The 15,077-nt window shown below is 52.2% G+C and overlaps 5 protein-coding genes across 5 annotated transcripts; 3 read left to right on the forward strand and 2 right to left on the reverse strand.

The window, feature by feature from the left end:
• On the forward strand, positions 1–4,336 carry MRS44_016763 (uncharacterized protein; the record flags this gene model as incomplete). Its single annotated transcript, XM_065618169.1, has 6 exons — positions 1–595; positions 642–748; positions 798–1,790; positions 2,101–2,242; positions 2,464–3,148; positions 3,262–4,336. 6 exons carry the CDS (start codon positions 1–3, stop codon positions 4,334–4,336), a joined length of 3,597 nt encoding a protein of 1,198 aa, XP_065474241.1.
• Positions 4,337–4,431: 95 nt separating this feature from the next.
• On the reverse strand, positions 4,432–4,986 carry MRS44_016764 (uncharacterized protein; the record flags this gene model as incomplete). The annotated part of the gene is made up of 1 exon (XM_046278652.1): positions 4,432–4,986. One exon carries the CDS (start codon positions 4,984–4,986, stop codon positions 4,432–4,434), a length of 555 nt encoding a protein of 184 aa, XP_046130639.1.
• Positions 4,987–5,679: 693 nt separating this feature from the next.
• MRS44_016765 (uncharacterized protein) lies at positions 5,680–8,409 on the forward strand (the record flags this gene model as incomplete). The annotated part of the gene is made up of 2 exons (XM_065618170.1): positions 5,680–7,968; positions 8,218–8,409. The coding sequence occupies 2 exons, from the start codon at positions 5,680–5,682 to the stop codon at positions 8,407–8,409; spliced, it is 2,481 nt and encodes an 826-aa protein (XP_065474242.1).
• Positions 8,410–8,965: 556 nt separating this feature from the next.
• MRS44_016766 (uncharacterized protein) lies at positions 8,966–11,408 on the forward strand (the record flags this gene model as incomplete). The annotated part of the gene is made up of 4 exons (XM_046272813.2): positions 8,966–9,730; positions 9,784–10,773; positions 10,820–10,958; positions 11,008–11,408. 4 exons carry the CDS (start codon positions 8,966–8,968, stop codon positions 11,406–11,408), a joined length of 2,295 nt encoding a protein of 764 aa, XP_046130636.2.
• A 339-nt stretch (positions 11,409–11,747) lies between these two features.
• On the reverse strand, positions 11,748–14,041 carry MRS44_016767 (uncharacterized protein; the record flags this gene model as incomplete). The annotated part of the gene is made up of 2 exons (XM_046284144.2): positions 11,748–12,608; positions 12,662–14,041. The coding sequence occupies 2 exons, from the start codon at positions 14,039–14,041 to the stop codon at positions 11,748–11,750; spliced, it is 2,241 nt and encodes a 746-aa protein (XP_046130635.2).
• Between the last annotated feature and the right edge of the window lie 1,036 nt (positions 14,042–15,077).

Here is a 15,077-nt window from a genome sequence, read left to right on the forward strand (position 1 = left end):
ATGTCTGGCTACGAGCACATTGTCACCCTACCTCAGTTCCCAGAGCACCAGGACAAGTCTCCAGAGACTGCCCGCCTCATCGTCACGCAATGGCTTGGCAGTTTCCAACAAGCCGTAAGAAATGGTAGTGTCGATGACCTTGCCGAGTTCTTCAACGAAGATGCTTGGATTCGAGACTTTTTGGCATTTTCCTGGGACTTTCGCACGATTCAAGGGTCCAACAAGGTATCCGAATACATCAAGCAGAGCCAGGATGCAGCAAGTCTCGTCGCAATCAGCGCGCGTGACCATGGAAAATTCCAACCCAGTTTCAAGGCTCCCGCTCCAGGAACGAACTGGGTCGAGTCAATGTTTGAGTTTGAGACGTCGATCGGTCGTGGTAAGGGTATGGTGCGTCTTGTCTCAGGTGACAAGCCCGGTTGGAAAGCCTACCTCATCAACTTTACTCTCCAAGAGCTTAAAGGCGCTGAGGAGAGATCGGGGTTGCGTCGTCCGCACGGCTATGTTGACCCGCGAGGAGGAACTTGGGGAGAGAGACGAGAGAGGCAGAAAGAGTTCCTAGACGAGGATCCGGCCGTCTTTGTGATTGGAGCTGGTAAGTCAGTCTTTTGCCTTGGTTGCCTTTGTCTAACACTTTACAGGGCAAGCTGGTCTCGAAATTGCAGTCCGCTTGCGACACATTGGATTGCCGACTTTGATCATTGACAAGAATGAGCGAGTTGGCGATAACTGGCGGCAGCGATATCGGGTACGTTCTCCTTCTATTCACGTCGGCTCTGATGCTAACACCACCAAAGACGCTCATGACACACGATCCCATTCACTACTGCCACCTACCATTCATCCCCTTCCCCTCCGACTGGCCCATGTTTGTCCCCAAAGACAAACTCGCCGACTGGCTTGAGTCATACGCAAACATCATGGAGTTGAACGTCTGGAATAGGACATTCGTCAAGACAGCCGAGTACGATGAACAGAACAAGATCTGGACCATCACTGTTAGTCGTCAAGGCATGGACAGAACTCTCAAGCCTCGGCATATCGTCCTTGCAACGGGACAATCTGGTGATCCCATCACTCCGATATTCCCTGGTTCGGAGTATTTTAAGGGGATGCTGTATCATGGTATCAGCCATAAAGATGCCACAGCTTTTGGTGACTTGAGTCAGAAGAAGGTGGTCGTCGTCGGTTCTGGCAACAGCAGTCATGACATCTGCCAGAACTTTTACGAAAATGGAGCGGCTCAAGTTACCATGCTCCAGCGGGGAGGCACATACGTCATCTCAGTTGACAAAGGAGTAGCACTTCAGCATGCAGGCATCTACGATGAGGGTGGGCCGCCGACTGAGGACGCAGATATTTACGCTCAGAGTCTCCCCATCCCCATTCAGTTTGCTCTCAAAGTCTTTGAGGCCCAAAAGATTAGTGAGGTGGACAAGGAGTCACTAGAAGGACTGGCCAAGGCAGGCTTCCTCGTCGACTCTGGACCAGACAAGAGCGGCATCTTTCGCAAGTACATCACGAAAGGTGGTGGCTACTACATCGACGTCGGCTGCAGCAAGTTGATCATCGATGGAAAGATTAAAGTCCGTCAGTGTTCAGACGGTATCAAGAACTTTGACGCCGACGGCATTGTTCTTGCCGATGGGTCACGGTTGGATGCTGACATTGTCGTGCTCGCAACCGGCTACGATGGCATGCGGTCTACGGCGCTGAGGGCACTGGGGAAGAAGGTTGCCGATAGACTTGATGACATTTGGGACCTGGATGAACAAGGTGAAATCAGATCCGTAAGTTTGCTGCTGAATGCAATGTCGAGGACAAAGCTGACTCTTTACAGATGTGGCGATCCAGTGGTCACCCTCATTTTTGGTGCATGGGAGGGAACCTGGCTTTGTGCCGCAGTTACTCGCGCCTCCTTGCTCTTCAGATCAAGGCAGTAGAAGAAGGACTATTCAAGCAGTGACCCTAGCAAATCGAGGAGTAGTAGAACTGGATAATATGCAAGAAGTTATAATTTGTGTGATGAATGAAAACCGATAAACACTTATGGCTAATCTCGGAGTCACGCCGTGCTCACATTCAGCCCTAATCTTCAAGGCCTTGTCTCCTCTGGATGTTCCCCAGAAGTCATCTGTTCCGGAAGAAGACGCCGGCATGTTGCTCAAGCTGCAGCTTGTTTGTCTTCCAATTATATCCGCGTTCATGCACATGCCCCCCGGTGTCCCCGCAGATGTGCTAGGTAAAACCCCGCAACGGCCTTGCCAACCATTTCTTCATCTCTTCTTCCCAATGCATCTCTCCTCCAATATCCACATCTCAGCGCAGAACGGCCAGGCTCCATGTCTTGGAAATAACTAGCCACTTGCAGCCAACATGCCCAGTTCGCCGCAGGGGAGTGGTAGTGGTTCCACGGTGTGAGTCATCTGCCTCGTCTTGCTATGCCTACTAACCGTGTCACAGCTGCAACGCATGCCGCTCGCGAAAGATCAAATGCGATCGTCGGCGTCCAAGCTGTACATTTTGCATCAAAAACGCCTTCCGTTGTGAATACATCAAACGCGACAGAACTCCTGGACTCCGGGCCGGCTACGTCAGCCAGCTGGAGCAGCGCATCGGTGAGGCTTGGGAGGATTGTTTGTCGTCTGGCTATTGCTAACAGGGGCACATTAGTTGATCTCGAGCAAGAGTTCCAAGCTTTCAAGTCTCATGTTAATCAGCATCTCGCCGCTACCACCACTCCCCAGCAGCCTCAGAGTCCAGAGTCACATACAACAGTGGACTCTGGTCCAGCAGAACCTCCATCAGAAAGTGCTGCTCTTGGAAGCCCGTTCAGCAGGCCATCCTTGGAGACCTACAAAAGCTACTGCAGAATTTGGTTTAACCGATACCACTCCTGGTTCCCGATTCTCCACCAACCTACTATCCTAGGATTGTGCGAAGATGACCCAAGTCAGCCCCGCGGCCCGGCTTCTCTAATTCTCGACGCCATTGCTGCAGTCATCATCTCAACTCGGCAGGCTCCCGTCGATACAGGTCTGGACCGGGATCAGTTCTGTCGCTATCTCACCGACGAGATTATTCTCGCGGCGATCCACGACATGTCTTTTCGCAAACTACAGGCCCTCTTGATTTTGACCATGGCGGAGTATGGCAGCGGCAGGATGATTGACTTTTGGAACCTGATCTCGCTGTGCAAGAGGCACGTATTATACCAGTCCACTCACCACTAAAGACGTGCTGACATGAGTACCACCATAGAATCAGCACGCAGCTTGGCTTACGAGACTTAGTCGCCTACAGTGCCATGAACTTTGGCTTCCCATCAGTCTTGCCTCCGCGGATGCTACAAATACCCACGACCGCTGTAGAGCGCGAGGAAAAGATCCGCGCCTTTTGGGCTATCGATGCCCTCGACTCTGCCTCGACGCTAGGAGTAGCCTGGCATCTCACCGTGTCCAGGCCAGAGCCAGCTGCTAACCTGCCCTGCGACGAGGAAATCTGGCGATTCCCAGAGTCGGTCATTGACATGTACCAATTTGGTAACTCTGAAGGACCCTCGTCTTTCTCACTATACGTTCGGCTGGTAACCAACGAGCTTTGGCATGTCCACAAATTTCTACAACAGTCTTGCGAGCCATTTTCCATAATATCTCTATCTCAAAGGCAGGAAGAATGTGATTCCGTCTATCAGAGACTCAAATCGTGGCAGAACGATTTTGAGCAACTCCTGACGGTGCACACACCGCTCTACACTGACTTGCTCACACATTCCGGAACTCCTACGCAACAGCCCAACTCGATTCTCATTCATTGCACAATACACAGTGCCATCATATCACTCCACCAAAGACTCATATTTCCTGTCTCCCTGGCCGATGAGGATGTCACTCACTGGGAGGCAGCCGCAGAGAGATGCCTATCCAGCTGTGATCAAATGGCTGAAGTAATTAGAGGTGCCAACGACGACACTCTTGGGATCATCAATCCTCACGTCATCTACTGCGTCTTCATCGCGGCAAGGTTCTATCTCATCTACTCGAAGGCCATGGATCTACCTTTGCCCAATAAGCTTTACCTCTTTATCTACGCTCTCCGTGTATGTGGACAGATTTGGCATCTTGCAAAATTGCTTCACACGGTACTTGAAGTTGCTTCTGCTGAGCATGCCGGAAGCCAGGTTTCACACCCATTGCCAGTTGAGTTCTTTGACTTGCAATATTTCTCCCTCGATATTCACGCGGCTTTGAGAATTTGGGCTGGTGAGAAACAAGGCTCGTTGTTGCAGGAAGATCACGCGGTTACATCTTGTCCAAGGGAGGATGATAGGGCATAGACTCTGTGATTAGGTATGAAGAATGCGGTGACAGGAAGATTAAACCAGAACCAACCTCAACAGATCCGTACCACAACGAGCCGTGACTTGTGCCATTATTGCCTCACACACTGAATGTTGTCTATCGAGAGGGCGTTGTCACCGGAGCCCTCTCCGGTAGGCGGCTGTGGACTAGCAGCATCGATCCAGATACGATCGTATCCCCCCTCCGACGTGGTAAAGGTGATGCTGCCACTCAGCCAGTCTCCAACCTGATCCTCTCCCGTCGGATAGCGGTTGCCGATCAAATCGTTGTTCTGATAGAATCGTAGGTAGGGAACATAGGTTCTCCCGTTCTTGTAGGTGGTCTCGTAGTAGTTGTCAAAGTACCAGTTGTAGGTGCACGTGTAGGTGATGCCTCCCGAGGTGTAGACGTCTTGGTACATCTCGAGCAGGTTGTTGTTGATCATGTTGTAGGATTGAAACTTTTGTTCCGAGTTGTATCCAGGAGAGACGAGGTGGCCTCCGACTTCGTTGTCGCCGGAGGTTGTAAAGGGGTTTCTGCCACCCTCAAAGTCGCCACCTCTGAGCGGTTTATCGTCGTTGATACGGGGGCGACAATCGCGGGCAAAAGCGCCCGCAACGAGGGCGAGGATCAAGAAGCGAACCATTGTTGGTGATAAACGAGTGGATATCTGGATGACGCGAAATGCCAGATTGAAGTTGATCAAGTATGGATTCTGGAGACAGTGGAACCTGTTCATATTTACCCCAAGATCGTAGATTAGTTGTCAGCCGCTGATGTTATTCCGAGCGGACTGCAATTTCAGAATCGGAACTATTGACATTAGCGCATCCTCGGCGTTGAAGCTGCCTTGAAATGAGAATCTGACTGGTCGGATTGCGTCCAACAGCCGAACTCCACCAGGGGCAATACGGGGTCGCTAGCCTGGTTCGAACGGCAATTTGGGAGCATCTCCTCCGAATCACGGGATTGCGATGATGTCCATGGATTGTGCTTTTACGATGTTTGTTGGATCAAGGTGATCCTCGGCTGAAAGCGACGTAGACTTGCAGCCTAGAGGCGCAGTCGGCCAAGGGTGGCGGAGCGTGCAGAGGGCGTTCTACGTGGCATACTTCGAGGCACATTATAGGAGTATCATAAAAGAGGAATGTTGCTCCTCGGGCCCGTTTGGCCTCCTTCTCAATTTGACCTCCAGTTACTCTGTTCTTGAAACTCACCTTTCCAACGTGAGTGTCAAGCGTCACATGGTGGCTTGCCGAGAACCTATACCACTCCCTCAACCCCATCTTTGTCCCTACCCTAGATCACCACCAAGTCACGATATCACGTCATTTGCGGCATGCATCTCATAAGCTGGGAAACCCCAGCTGGGGATACGGATCAGATCAAGATACGACTCCAACGGGACACCTTTGTTTCTGACTACGCCATCCTTTCTCACAGATGGGGCAAGCCTGAAGATGAAGTGTCTTACGAAGACATGTTGGCCGGCGGATATGAGCACAAAAAGGGTTACGCAAAACTGGTGGGTTGCTGTAAGCAAGCTCGCAGAGATGGATTGCGTCATGTTTGGATTGACACCTGCTGTATTAATAAGTCCAGTAGTGCTGAGCTTTCCGAAGCCATCGCTTCCATGTTTGCGTACTACGAGCGAGCCAAAGTGTGCTACGCTTTTCTCGACGACGTTCCACGCGAGAGTAACTCTAGAGACAAAGTTGCTTCATCATCATTCTCCCAGAGTGCATGGTTCACTCGAGGATGGACTCTTCAAGAGCTCATAGCGCCGACGCACGTCAAATTCTTCGACGCATCATGGTCTTTCCTAGGACACAAAACCGATAAGTGGCTCACGCCGACGATCGAGAGCGTCACTGGTGTTGACTCGGTCGTACTGAACATCCCAGCGACGATCAAGGTGATGAGTATCGCCAAGAAAATGTCGTGGGCAGCTCGGAGGGAGACGACTCGGCCTGAGGACATGGCCTATTCCTTAATGGGAATCTTTGGCGTGTATATGCCACCTCTCTATGGAGAGGGAACACATGCCTTTATCCGCCTCCAAGAGGCCATCATGAAAACCTCAAACGATCAGACAATCTTTGCCTGGACTTCTCCGCCCGCTCCTTCTCTCGGCCACGGGCTCGAACACACCTCAACAATGCTGGCACTGTCCCCAAGTCAGTTCCAAGATTCATCTCATTTCAAGCCGCTCTCTCTTGGGGAGTATAACAAGTCCCTAGCCGCAGGCGGATGCAAACTAGACTACGCAACAACGAATGTTGGACTGTCAATCCGTCTGCCGATTTTCAAGATTCAGGCAGCTGAAGGACTGTACGCCGCCTTTCTTGCATGCACCGAAAATAGAAACAGAGTCCCGTCAGCAATATTCCTGAGGGCTAGTGCCGACACACCGCCTGGCCACTTCTGGAGGACAAATTCCAACAATGGTCCCATTGAACGTGGTGATCAGTGGTGGTTTAGTCTCTCTGGTCGACATGACCTTGCCACACAGGATATCTATGTCCTGCCAAGGTTCACTTCTGCCTCTGAGCAAAACATCGAGCCCGCATGGGGCAAAGTCGACATGGGGCAGATAAAGGGAACAATTCTTCAAAGATTCAACCTTCCTTCGCAACTTGCCCCGACACGAGTCCTGGACCACCTACACCATGTGCCTGATCCTGGAATTGATGAACTCAAAACCCTACACCAGGTTCGCCAAAGTGTTGATACCCAACAGGTTGATAGCCTGATCGACCTGGCCGATCTGCGGCTGCGTTTCTCAATAGCGACATTGCCGTCACGCATGACATCTTTCTATGGACGCGAGGACGTCTTGCAGGAGCTTATGGACATATTTTTCCCATCCAAAAGGAATGTTACCAGATGCCCCATCATTTGCACTCTATCTGGGTTGGAAGGCATTGGAAAGACGCAAACTGCTGTCGAGTTCAGTCATCATTGTGTTGAAAATCATGTCTTTGGCACTGTGCTATGGATTCAAGCTGACTCGTACGAATCATTGATGCGGGGATTTTCGAACATAGCTTCCGAATTCGGCCTTGATCAGCTGCAGTCTTCGGACGACGAAATCATCACGGCCGTGAAACTTTGGCTGTCCGATCTGGATCAACATAGAGGCCTCTTGGGCGGCATGGCCCACTCCGCTAAGTGGCTGCTTGTTTTCGACAACGCGAACGACGACTCATTGTTTATGCCTTTCTTGCCTTTGAATGGACCCGGTTGCGTGCTGCTCACCACCAGACGTTCTCATCTCTGGTTCCCGACTGGGGCTGAGGATATTTCCCTGAAGCCCTTCACGATCCAAGAGTCATCTGATATGCTCAAAAAACGCACAAAGATGGATGGAGATTTCAGAGTTATCAGCAATCACATTGGTGGGCTCCCACTCGCCCTGGAGCGCGTTGCTGACCGCATTGTGCGACGTGAGCTTTCTGTTGACGAACTCACCCAGTCCTTCAACCAAACTAATGATCGGCCGCCACATCCTGGCTACCAGGGCACCTTATCCGTGGTCTGGGAAAGTATTTCGGGTGGCATCTCTTCTTCGAGCCTCACAGTCTCGCAAGTTATCTCATTCCTGGTCTCTGGTCTCACCCGCGACTCAGTCCTGGTTCCGTCTCAGCCTCTTCCGCTACAATGCTTCCCCAGAAGGGAGTCAGACCTAATCCAGTGTCTAAAAGAACGGCACAGAAGATCTGTGATCACGAGGTCTGCTGTTAGACATAGACTACAGGTTCATATGCATTTTCAGCAAGTTGTCAGAGGCAGAATGAAACCTGATGAACGACAAAAAGCTCTGTCAACGGCGGGAGCGTTGATGTCCTCTTTTTGGGCGAAGGTCTGTCCTTAGGAGGCGGGCAACGAGTACAATCCAAACACTCGTGAGGAGTTTAAGCCTCATGTAGTCTATCTCAAGGCCTATGAAGATGAAATGAAGGATCCAGAAGACGGCATCTGTACCAAGACGGAGTTTTCGAGGCTATTGAAGGAAGTCGGGGTGCAAAGGAGAGCATTTACCGCAGATTCTTCGCGCACCAGTGTATGAGCGAATTGGTTCATAAAGAACAGAAAATCATTAATCATGTCGTTATGCCGGGTGCCTAGTTAATAAACGAAAAGGGAGCTGATCAACGTGAGCCAATACCTGAAACATCAGCCGACCACGCCACAGAGAAAACGTCCAGAACTGACACTAACAGACACTCTATATTTAAGCTAAACACAAGCGCAACAGTTAAAATGAATTTTCCGCCGTGGACATCGGACGTCGTTTCAGGTCCCGATGCAACCTCGCATGGGTCGATGTGTCTGCGGACCTGGTCAATTGGTGGGAAATCGCGTTTTGAAACTTGTTCGTTTCAGCGAGACGACTCTCCGCCAAGGGGTTTTTTACTGGGGCACCTTGTCGCATCTTAACTGTTGATTTATAGCTTGGTTACAGTTTGTATAAAGACATTGGATGCTTCGCGTTGTTTTTAGAGGGCTTGTCTTTCGTCATACGTGTCTTTCGTTTTTTTCTTGTGTTTTTTCTATCACTCGTTTCATTTCACACTCATTCGTTTCTTCGTTTGTTCCGTCCGGATACGGAACAGTTTTAAGCCATGTTTACCTCTTCTCTCCTTCTCGTGTCATCTCTGGTGGCCGGCGCTTTCGCCGCTGCTCGAACTGAAGCCCCCAGTGGTGCCATCGTTGTTGGTGAAGGTGGCGATTTCTCTTCGATTCAGGAAGCCGTCAACTCCGTCTCTGGCTCCGATTCCGTCATTTTCGTTAAGCCTGGAACCTACGAGGAGCAAGTTCTCATTCCCGAGTCTGCTGGGGCTCTCACCATCTACGGATACACCGAGGATGACCAGGACTACTCCAAGAACCAGGTCACTCTCACCCACAGCCTCGGAGCTGACGAGGCTGGAAACAACGACTCGTCTGGTACGCTGCGGGCCAAGAACAACGGTCTCAAGGTGTACAACATCAACGTCGCCAACTCGCGAGGCAAGGGTGTCCAGGCCATCGCCCTGAGCGCCTACGGTGATGAGCAGGGTTACTACGGCTGCCAGTTCACTGGTTACCAGGACACCATTTTGACAAACAAGGGCAAGCACTATTTCCACGCTAGCTACATTGAGGGTGCTACCGACTTCATCTTCGGCCAGGAGTCTGTTGCTTGGTTTGAGCAATGTGACATCGGAGTCGTCGCGAAGGGGTACATCACCGCCAACGGTCGTGACAGCGCGGAGAACCCTTCCTACTACGTCATCAACAAGTCAGTTGTCAAGGCTGCTGGTGCCGGAGACGGCGAGACCTATCTTGGCCGCCCGTGGCGAGAGTTTGCCCGCGTTGTCTTCCAGAACACCGAACTTGGCAGTGTCGTCAACTCTGCTGGTTGGCTTCCCTGGGTGACAACCCTACCAACAACGTCGAGTACGGCGAGTTTGGAAACACTGGCGCCGGTGCCAGCGGTGACCGTGCCAGCTTCTCCAAGCAGCTCAGTGCTGCTGTGACTATTGACGAAATCCTTGGATCCACCTCTTGGATCGACTCGAGCTATGTCAGCGGCACTGGCTCCTCTGAGCAGCCCAGCAGCGGTGATTCTTCCCCCGAGACCGAGGAGCCCGCTACTGCTGCCCCCACTACTGCTGCCGAGGCTGTTGAACCCGTCGTTGATGAGCAGACCAGCGCTCCTGTTGCTGTCCCTACTGGTGCCGATGAGGCCGTCAGCCCTGCCCCTGTTAAGGCCACCTCTGCTCAGGAGGTTGCCGATCCCGTTGTGACCCAGCCAGCTGACAACAACAACGGCGGCAACAACAATGGAAACGACTGGTGGAACGGTGCTCAGCCTACCTGGAACTGGGGTGGCTTCTTCCCTCAGATGGACAAGCAGAACCCTACCACTCTCCAGACTCTTGTTCGCCAGACCGAGGCTGCCGAGGTCAACACCGTTGTGCCTGAGGAGGTTAACACTCCCGTTGCTGAAGCTCCCGTTGAAGCCCCCACTGAGGCCGTAGAGGTCGAGGAGCCTGCCGCCTCTGCTTCTGCTGTCCCCGCCTCTTCTGACGATGACTGCAGCGGCACCCCCGATGGCTTCGCTTCGCTGAACGGAGGAACCACCGGTGGCAAGGGCGGAGAAGTCGTTGTTGTTTCCACCCAGGAGGATCTTGAGAAGTATGCCGGCTCGGAGGGCAAGTATGTCATCAAGGTCAAGGGAACCATCACCATCACCCCCAAGGGCAAGGAGGTCGAGGTCAAGTCTGACAAGACCATTGTCGGTATCGGCGCTGACGCTGAGATCAATGAGGGTGGCTTTATCGTCAAGAGCCAGCGCAACATCATTTTCCGAAACCTCAAGATCGGCAACACTTACGTTGAGGGTGACGAGGAGGGTAAGACTCAGGACTTTGACGGTATTCAGATGGTATGTTCTTCGGGTGTTTTGGGCGAATCATGACTAACTTTTACAGGACACCTGCGAGAACATCTGGATTGACCACGTTCACCTTGAGAAGGGTGGTGATGGCCTCATTGACAGCCGAAAGGACACGACCTTCCTGACTGTCTCTTGGACCATTCTCCGCAACCACAACAAGGCCTTTGGCATTGGTAAGTCGCCATAACCCCCCAAAGATTGCACAGTTGGCTGACCAATCAGGCTGGACCGACAACGTCGTCACGGAAATGACCATTCACCACAACTACTTCGACTCAACCACCCAGCGCAACCCCTCGGTCGACAACGTCAAGCATGCCCATCTGTACAACAACTACCTCGTCGGCCAGACCTCATACGGCCACTACGCCCGCGGCAGCACCGAGATGCGCCTCGAGAACTGCTACTTCGAGAATGTCAAGAACCCCATCACCGCCGACAGCACCGCTAAGCTCAACCAGTCTGGCAGCGTCTTCAAGAGCACAAAGGGCACCACTGCCAAGAACACTGGTGATGTGTTTGATCCCAAGGAGTTTTATGACTATACTGCTGATGCTGCTGAGGATGTTCCCAAGATTGTTGGCGAGGGTGCTGGCCGACAGGCGAGTATTTGCCCTGCTTAAGGAGATGATGGAGACTTTCTATGAGAGGAACCATTGGATGCACGATGATGGAAGATATGGACGATGCTACCAACTTATGCACTTGTAAATATTGCGAGTCATAGCACATAATCTAACGACTCTTGTTTCTTTCGCGTTTCTATTGCCGGGTATGGGTCGAGGTCTCACTTGGCACAGTTTGTTAAGACATACACTTCTATTACAAGTCGTAACCTCCAAAGCTATTTCGGTCCTTCTCCCAGCCATCATTGTGGTGTTCATCATTGCAAACCTCACCCGTATTGGAGCGGTTCCACACCGAATGCACGAGAATCGTTGTCTGTACCCTTCAGTGCCAGTTCACAAACCTTGCATGGACTGGAAATAGGCCAGCCAATCAGGTCCAGGGTACTTCTCCAATGCCTTCTTCGCCTCGCAAATCTCTTGAAGACTTGCAACCTCGCTCTCGACGCTCGTAATCTCCTCATTCCGCTGGTCGAGGATCTGTTGGGTGTTCCCAATGTCGGCAAAAACCTGGGCTTGGTTCTCTCGGATAGCCGCGAGAGTGTGATCGACTCCTTCACGTTCAGAAGCCTTCAGAAATTCTCCCATGATATTTCGTCGTTGTTGGAAGATTTCACCCTGGTCCAACCCCTTGGGCATCGAGTTCCTCTGAACTGCCATCGTGGCATCGCTGTATTCATCCATATTGATACCGCGAGACCGGACGTAGGTGATGATGCGGGGGTACATGTCATGGATCAGTCTCTGGCTGAGCTCCAGCTCTCGGAGCGTGTCCTGGGCGTTATCGCGGGCATTGATCGCTTCGTCGAGTCGAGTCTCTGCATCCTTGAGGCGGTCTTGCAGTGTTTCCAGGCTGAGGCCATCGAGCACATACCCAAGGCCCATCTGAGGTTGAATAACTTGGACCTCGGATTCTTGCCGAGCCGTGACTGGCATTGCGTTGCCTCCACGACAAGGTGTCGAGACGATAGACGCGTCTGCACCCAGACTCTGTCGGCTTCGGAGCTCTCGGAGAAGGGGAAAGGTGGTCGAATGGATCGGCGAAGTCTCCCTGACGGTCCGCAAACCCTCCAGCATTGCTCGTTTCTCTAAAAAGGGTTCGATTGGGTCGCAGCAAGTCTCTTTGCGTAGGTCACGGCGGAGGCAAACGGCAGCGTGAACGCCGCAGCTGGTAGCGTCCTTCTGCAGTGTGCACTCCTGATGAAGTTAACGGATTGACAAAGCATGGGGCTATCGGGGTATGCACGAACCTTGGTCTGGAATACGAGAGGCTGCTTGAGTCTGACTGCTTCCATCCATGCCCCAAAGCGTCGTCGAACAGTATTGGCACGTTCACTGCACTGCATGGAATCGTGAAAGGTCAGCACCACTTGGTCGGCAGTCACACGCGCAACACCCATTGTCCAGTGCTTTGGGAACTTATGGTGAATAGGAAAACAGATAGTCTGCTCCTGGTCTAGATTCCGAATCGTTTGGGGCAAAGAACTGGGCTCGTCTGCTTCGAACCACAGAGGGCTGAGAAGTCGTACGTTGTCGCCGCCGTGTTCGACAACGATTGCTTGACAGACAAGTTCGACGACATCGTCGGTGAGCTGGACGTCGCAGGTGAGCTGACGGAGGATCTTTTCAACTGTCAGTGGCCCCGTGAGTCGCTCGCCTTTGACTGCGCGTGTCGGCGTTGAGGGCACGCTGACCATGGCCCTCTTGCGCTTCTTGGTTGGTGTTATTGGAGAAGTGGGAGTCGGAGCTTTGTTCAGTGGCTCATCGGCCGGGGGCGATGAAACATATGGGAGGAGGGAGTGCTCAGGTGACTGCATGGGCGAGGAAGGAAGCTGGAGCAGTCCATTGGGACTGACAAACGTTTCGGGACGTGTCGACAGGTCTGGGGAGCCCATGTATGCTTCAGGTGCTGGCTGGAACCGGCGGTTCTTGTCGATCGGCTCTTCCTGGGTCGCGATACCAGTAATCGGAGGGACTTCCGCGGTCGGTTTCTGGTCTGCTGTGCCGGAAGAGACATATGTAGTTGTTCGAAAGATACGCTTCAGAGGACTGGACTGGTCCTCATGACGGACATGAAGAGGCATTGCCGAGAGCCCATCTTGGTGTTCGATGGGACGCTTGAGTTGAAACTCATGCTCGGTCTTGGAGAACGGTTTGAACCGCGCGGTCGTCGTCGCTTGCGCCTGAGGAGGGGGAGGCAAGTCGATGGAATCTCCATCATCAGACTTGTCGCTGGGGTGTTCGGAAGGTGTGTTGTTCGATGCAGTTTTCTCAGAGGCCATCATGATTTCGTAAACCTCGGTGACAATGTCGGGGGTCAGAAGATGAGGGTGGGAACCCTCAGAATCCTTCAAGATAGCAGACTCCTTCATGACGGCTCTACGTAGGTGCCCATGAGGCGATTCGGCATCCCAGAGAGAAGCGAGTGGGATCCCTCGATCGATAGCGGCGTGAGTGATTCTGACCATGTAGAACGCAAGGGAAGAATCTGTGCCCAGCCAGCCGATCCTAGCATCTACTGGGAACCACGGACCCTTCCAAGCCTGGTCGAGCCAAAAGACTCGCTCGTCATGCGTCGTCGGAAAGTGAAGCTCGACAGCGGCAGATCTTTCGGTCGGTGGACTGTTCATTGTCGCTCAAGGTTGGGCTTCTGGTTTGAAGGTCAGCATGGATGGGGCATAAGACGGCAGATGGAGGGAAGCATGGGACCAAGGGCTCTGGGTGGATCACAAGAAATTAGATAAGACGTTGGACGTACTAGAATCTGGCGGCTGAAAGTGCTAGGCAAGGGCAATTCTTCTTCAGACTAAAGAACAGTGCAGGCGTGGTTGCAATGAGGAGTACGTGCTCGTGTCGTGTGTGAAGTTGGGCGGACGTGAATCAGCAACGAAGAGAAAGAAAAGAGGAAAGAGGGAGATTGAAATGGACAAAGAAACACGGGGGAATAAAAACAGATTCACTTTTCATATCTGCTTCGGGTATTTTTGAGAGTCCAGTTTGTGCCGTTCCGTTTGCTCTGTGGCTTCATAGCCGACAGTGCTAGAGACGCACGTAGCCGTTGTGATGATGCGCGGGAGCAGTGTTTGCCAGTGCCAGAACGTCGCCAATGAAAATGCATGGTCATTTTTCTACGAGGACGTATTTGAAGGGTCCTAATTTTATCTATCATCTATTTGCCCTCAGCGGTAAAGAAATGAACAGCTCCCATTATTTCTTGAAACTTGACTTGGGCCTTGAAGATTCAGGTGGTACTCCAATGTGTGGTTTCCGTTTGGCGACCCCGCGATGTGATGTGGTGTGTGCCAGGGATGCATCAGAGCAAACGCTATTGCAGATGATTTCCCCCTGTTTTCTGCAGCGGTGAGTGGTGTCATATCTGCAAGATGCCGTCGGTCTGCTGAATCTTGCCTCGCTTGCCAAGGCAACAGATCTTGTCGACCAATCACAGCCATTTTGCCCGCTAACACCAAATTTAGAGAATTTCTCATACGTCAGGAAAATATTATCACGGCAATCTGAATGCACAGTTCAATCATCCGCTTGCCGCTGTCCAACCTCTGTTTGTGTCAACTTGCACATTGGGCGGTCTCGGGCAGATCGCCCCGCACCAAGATGCCTTGGCTTCGAAGGGCCCTTCCGCGGCCTGCTTTCCGAAGAAAAGTTGTT

Source organism: Fusarium solani, assembly GCF_023522795.1.
Source record: "Fusarium solani strain SB1 chromosome Unknown bctg00000012, whole genome shotgun sequence".
NCBI classification, from domain to species: Eukaryota; Fungi; Ascomycota; class Sordariomycetes; order Hypocreales; family Nectriaceae; genus Fusarium; species Fusarium solani.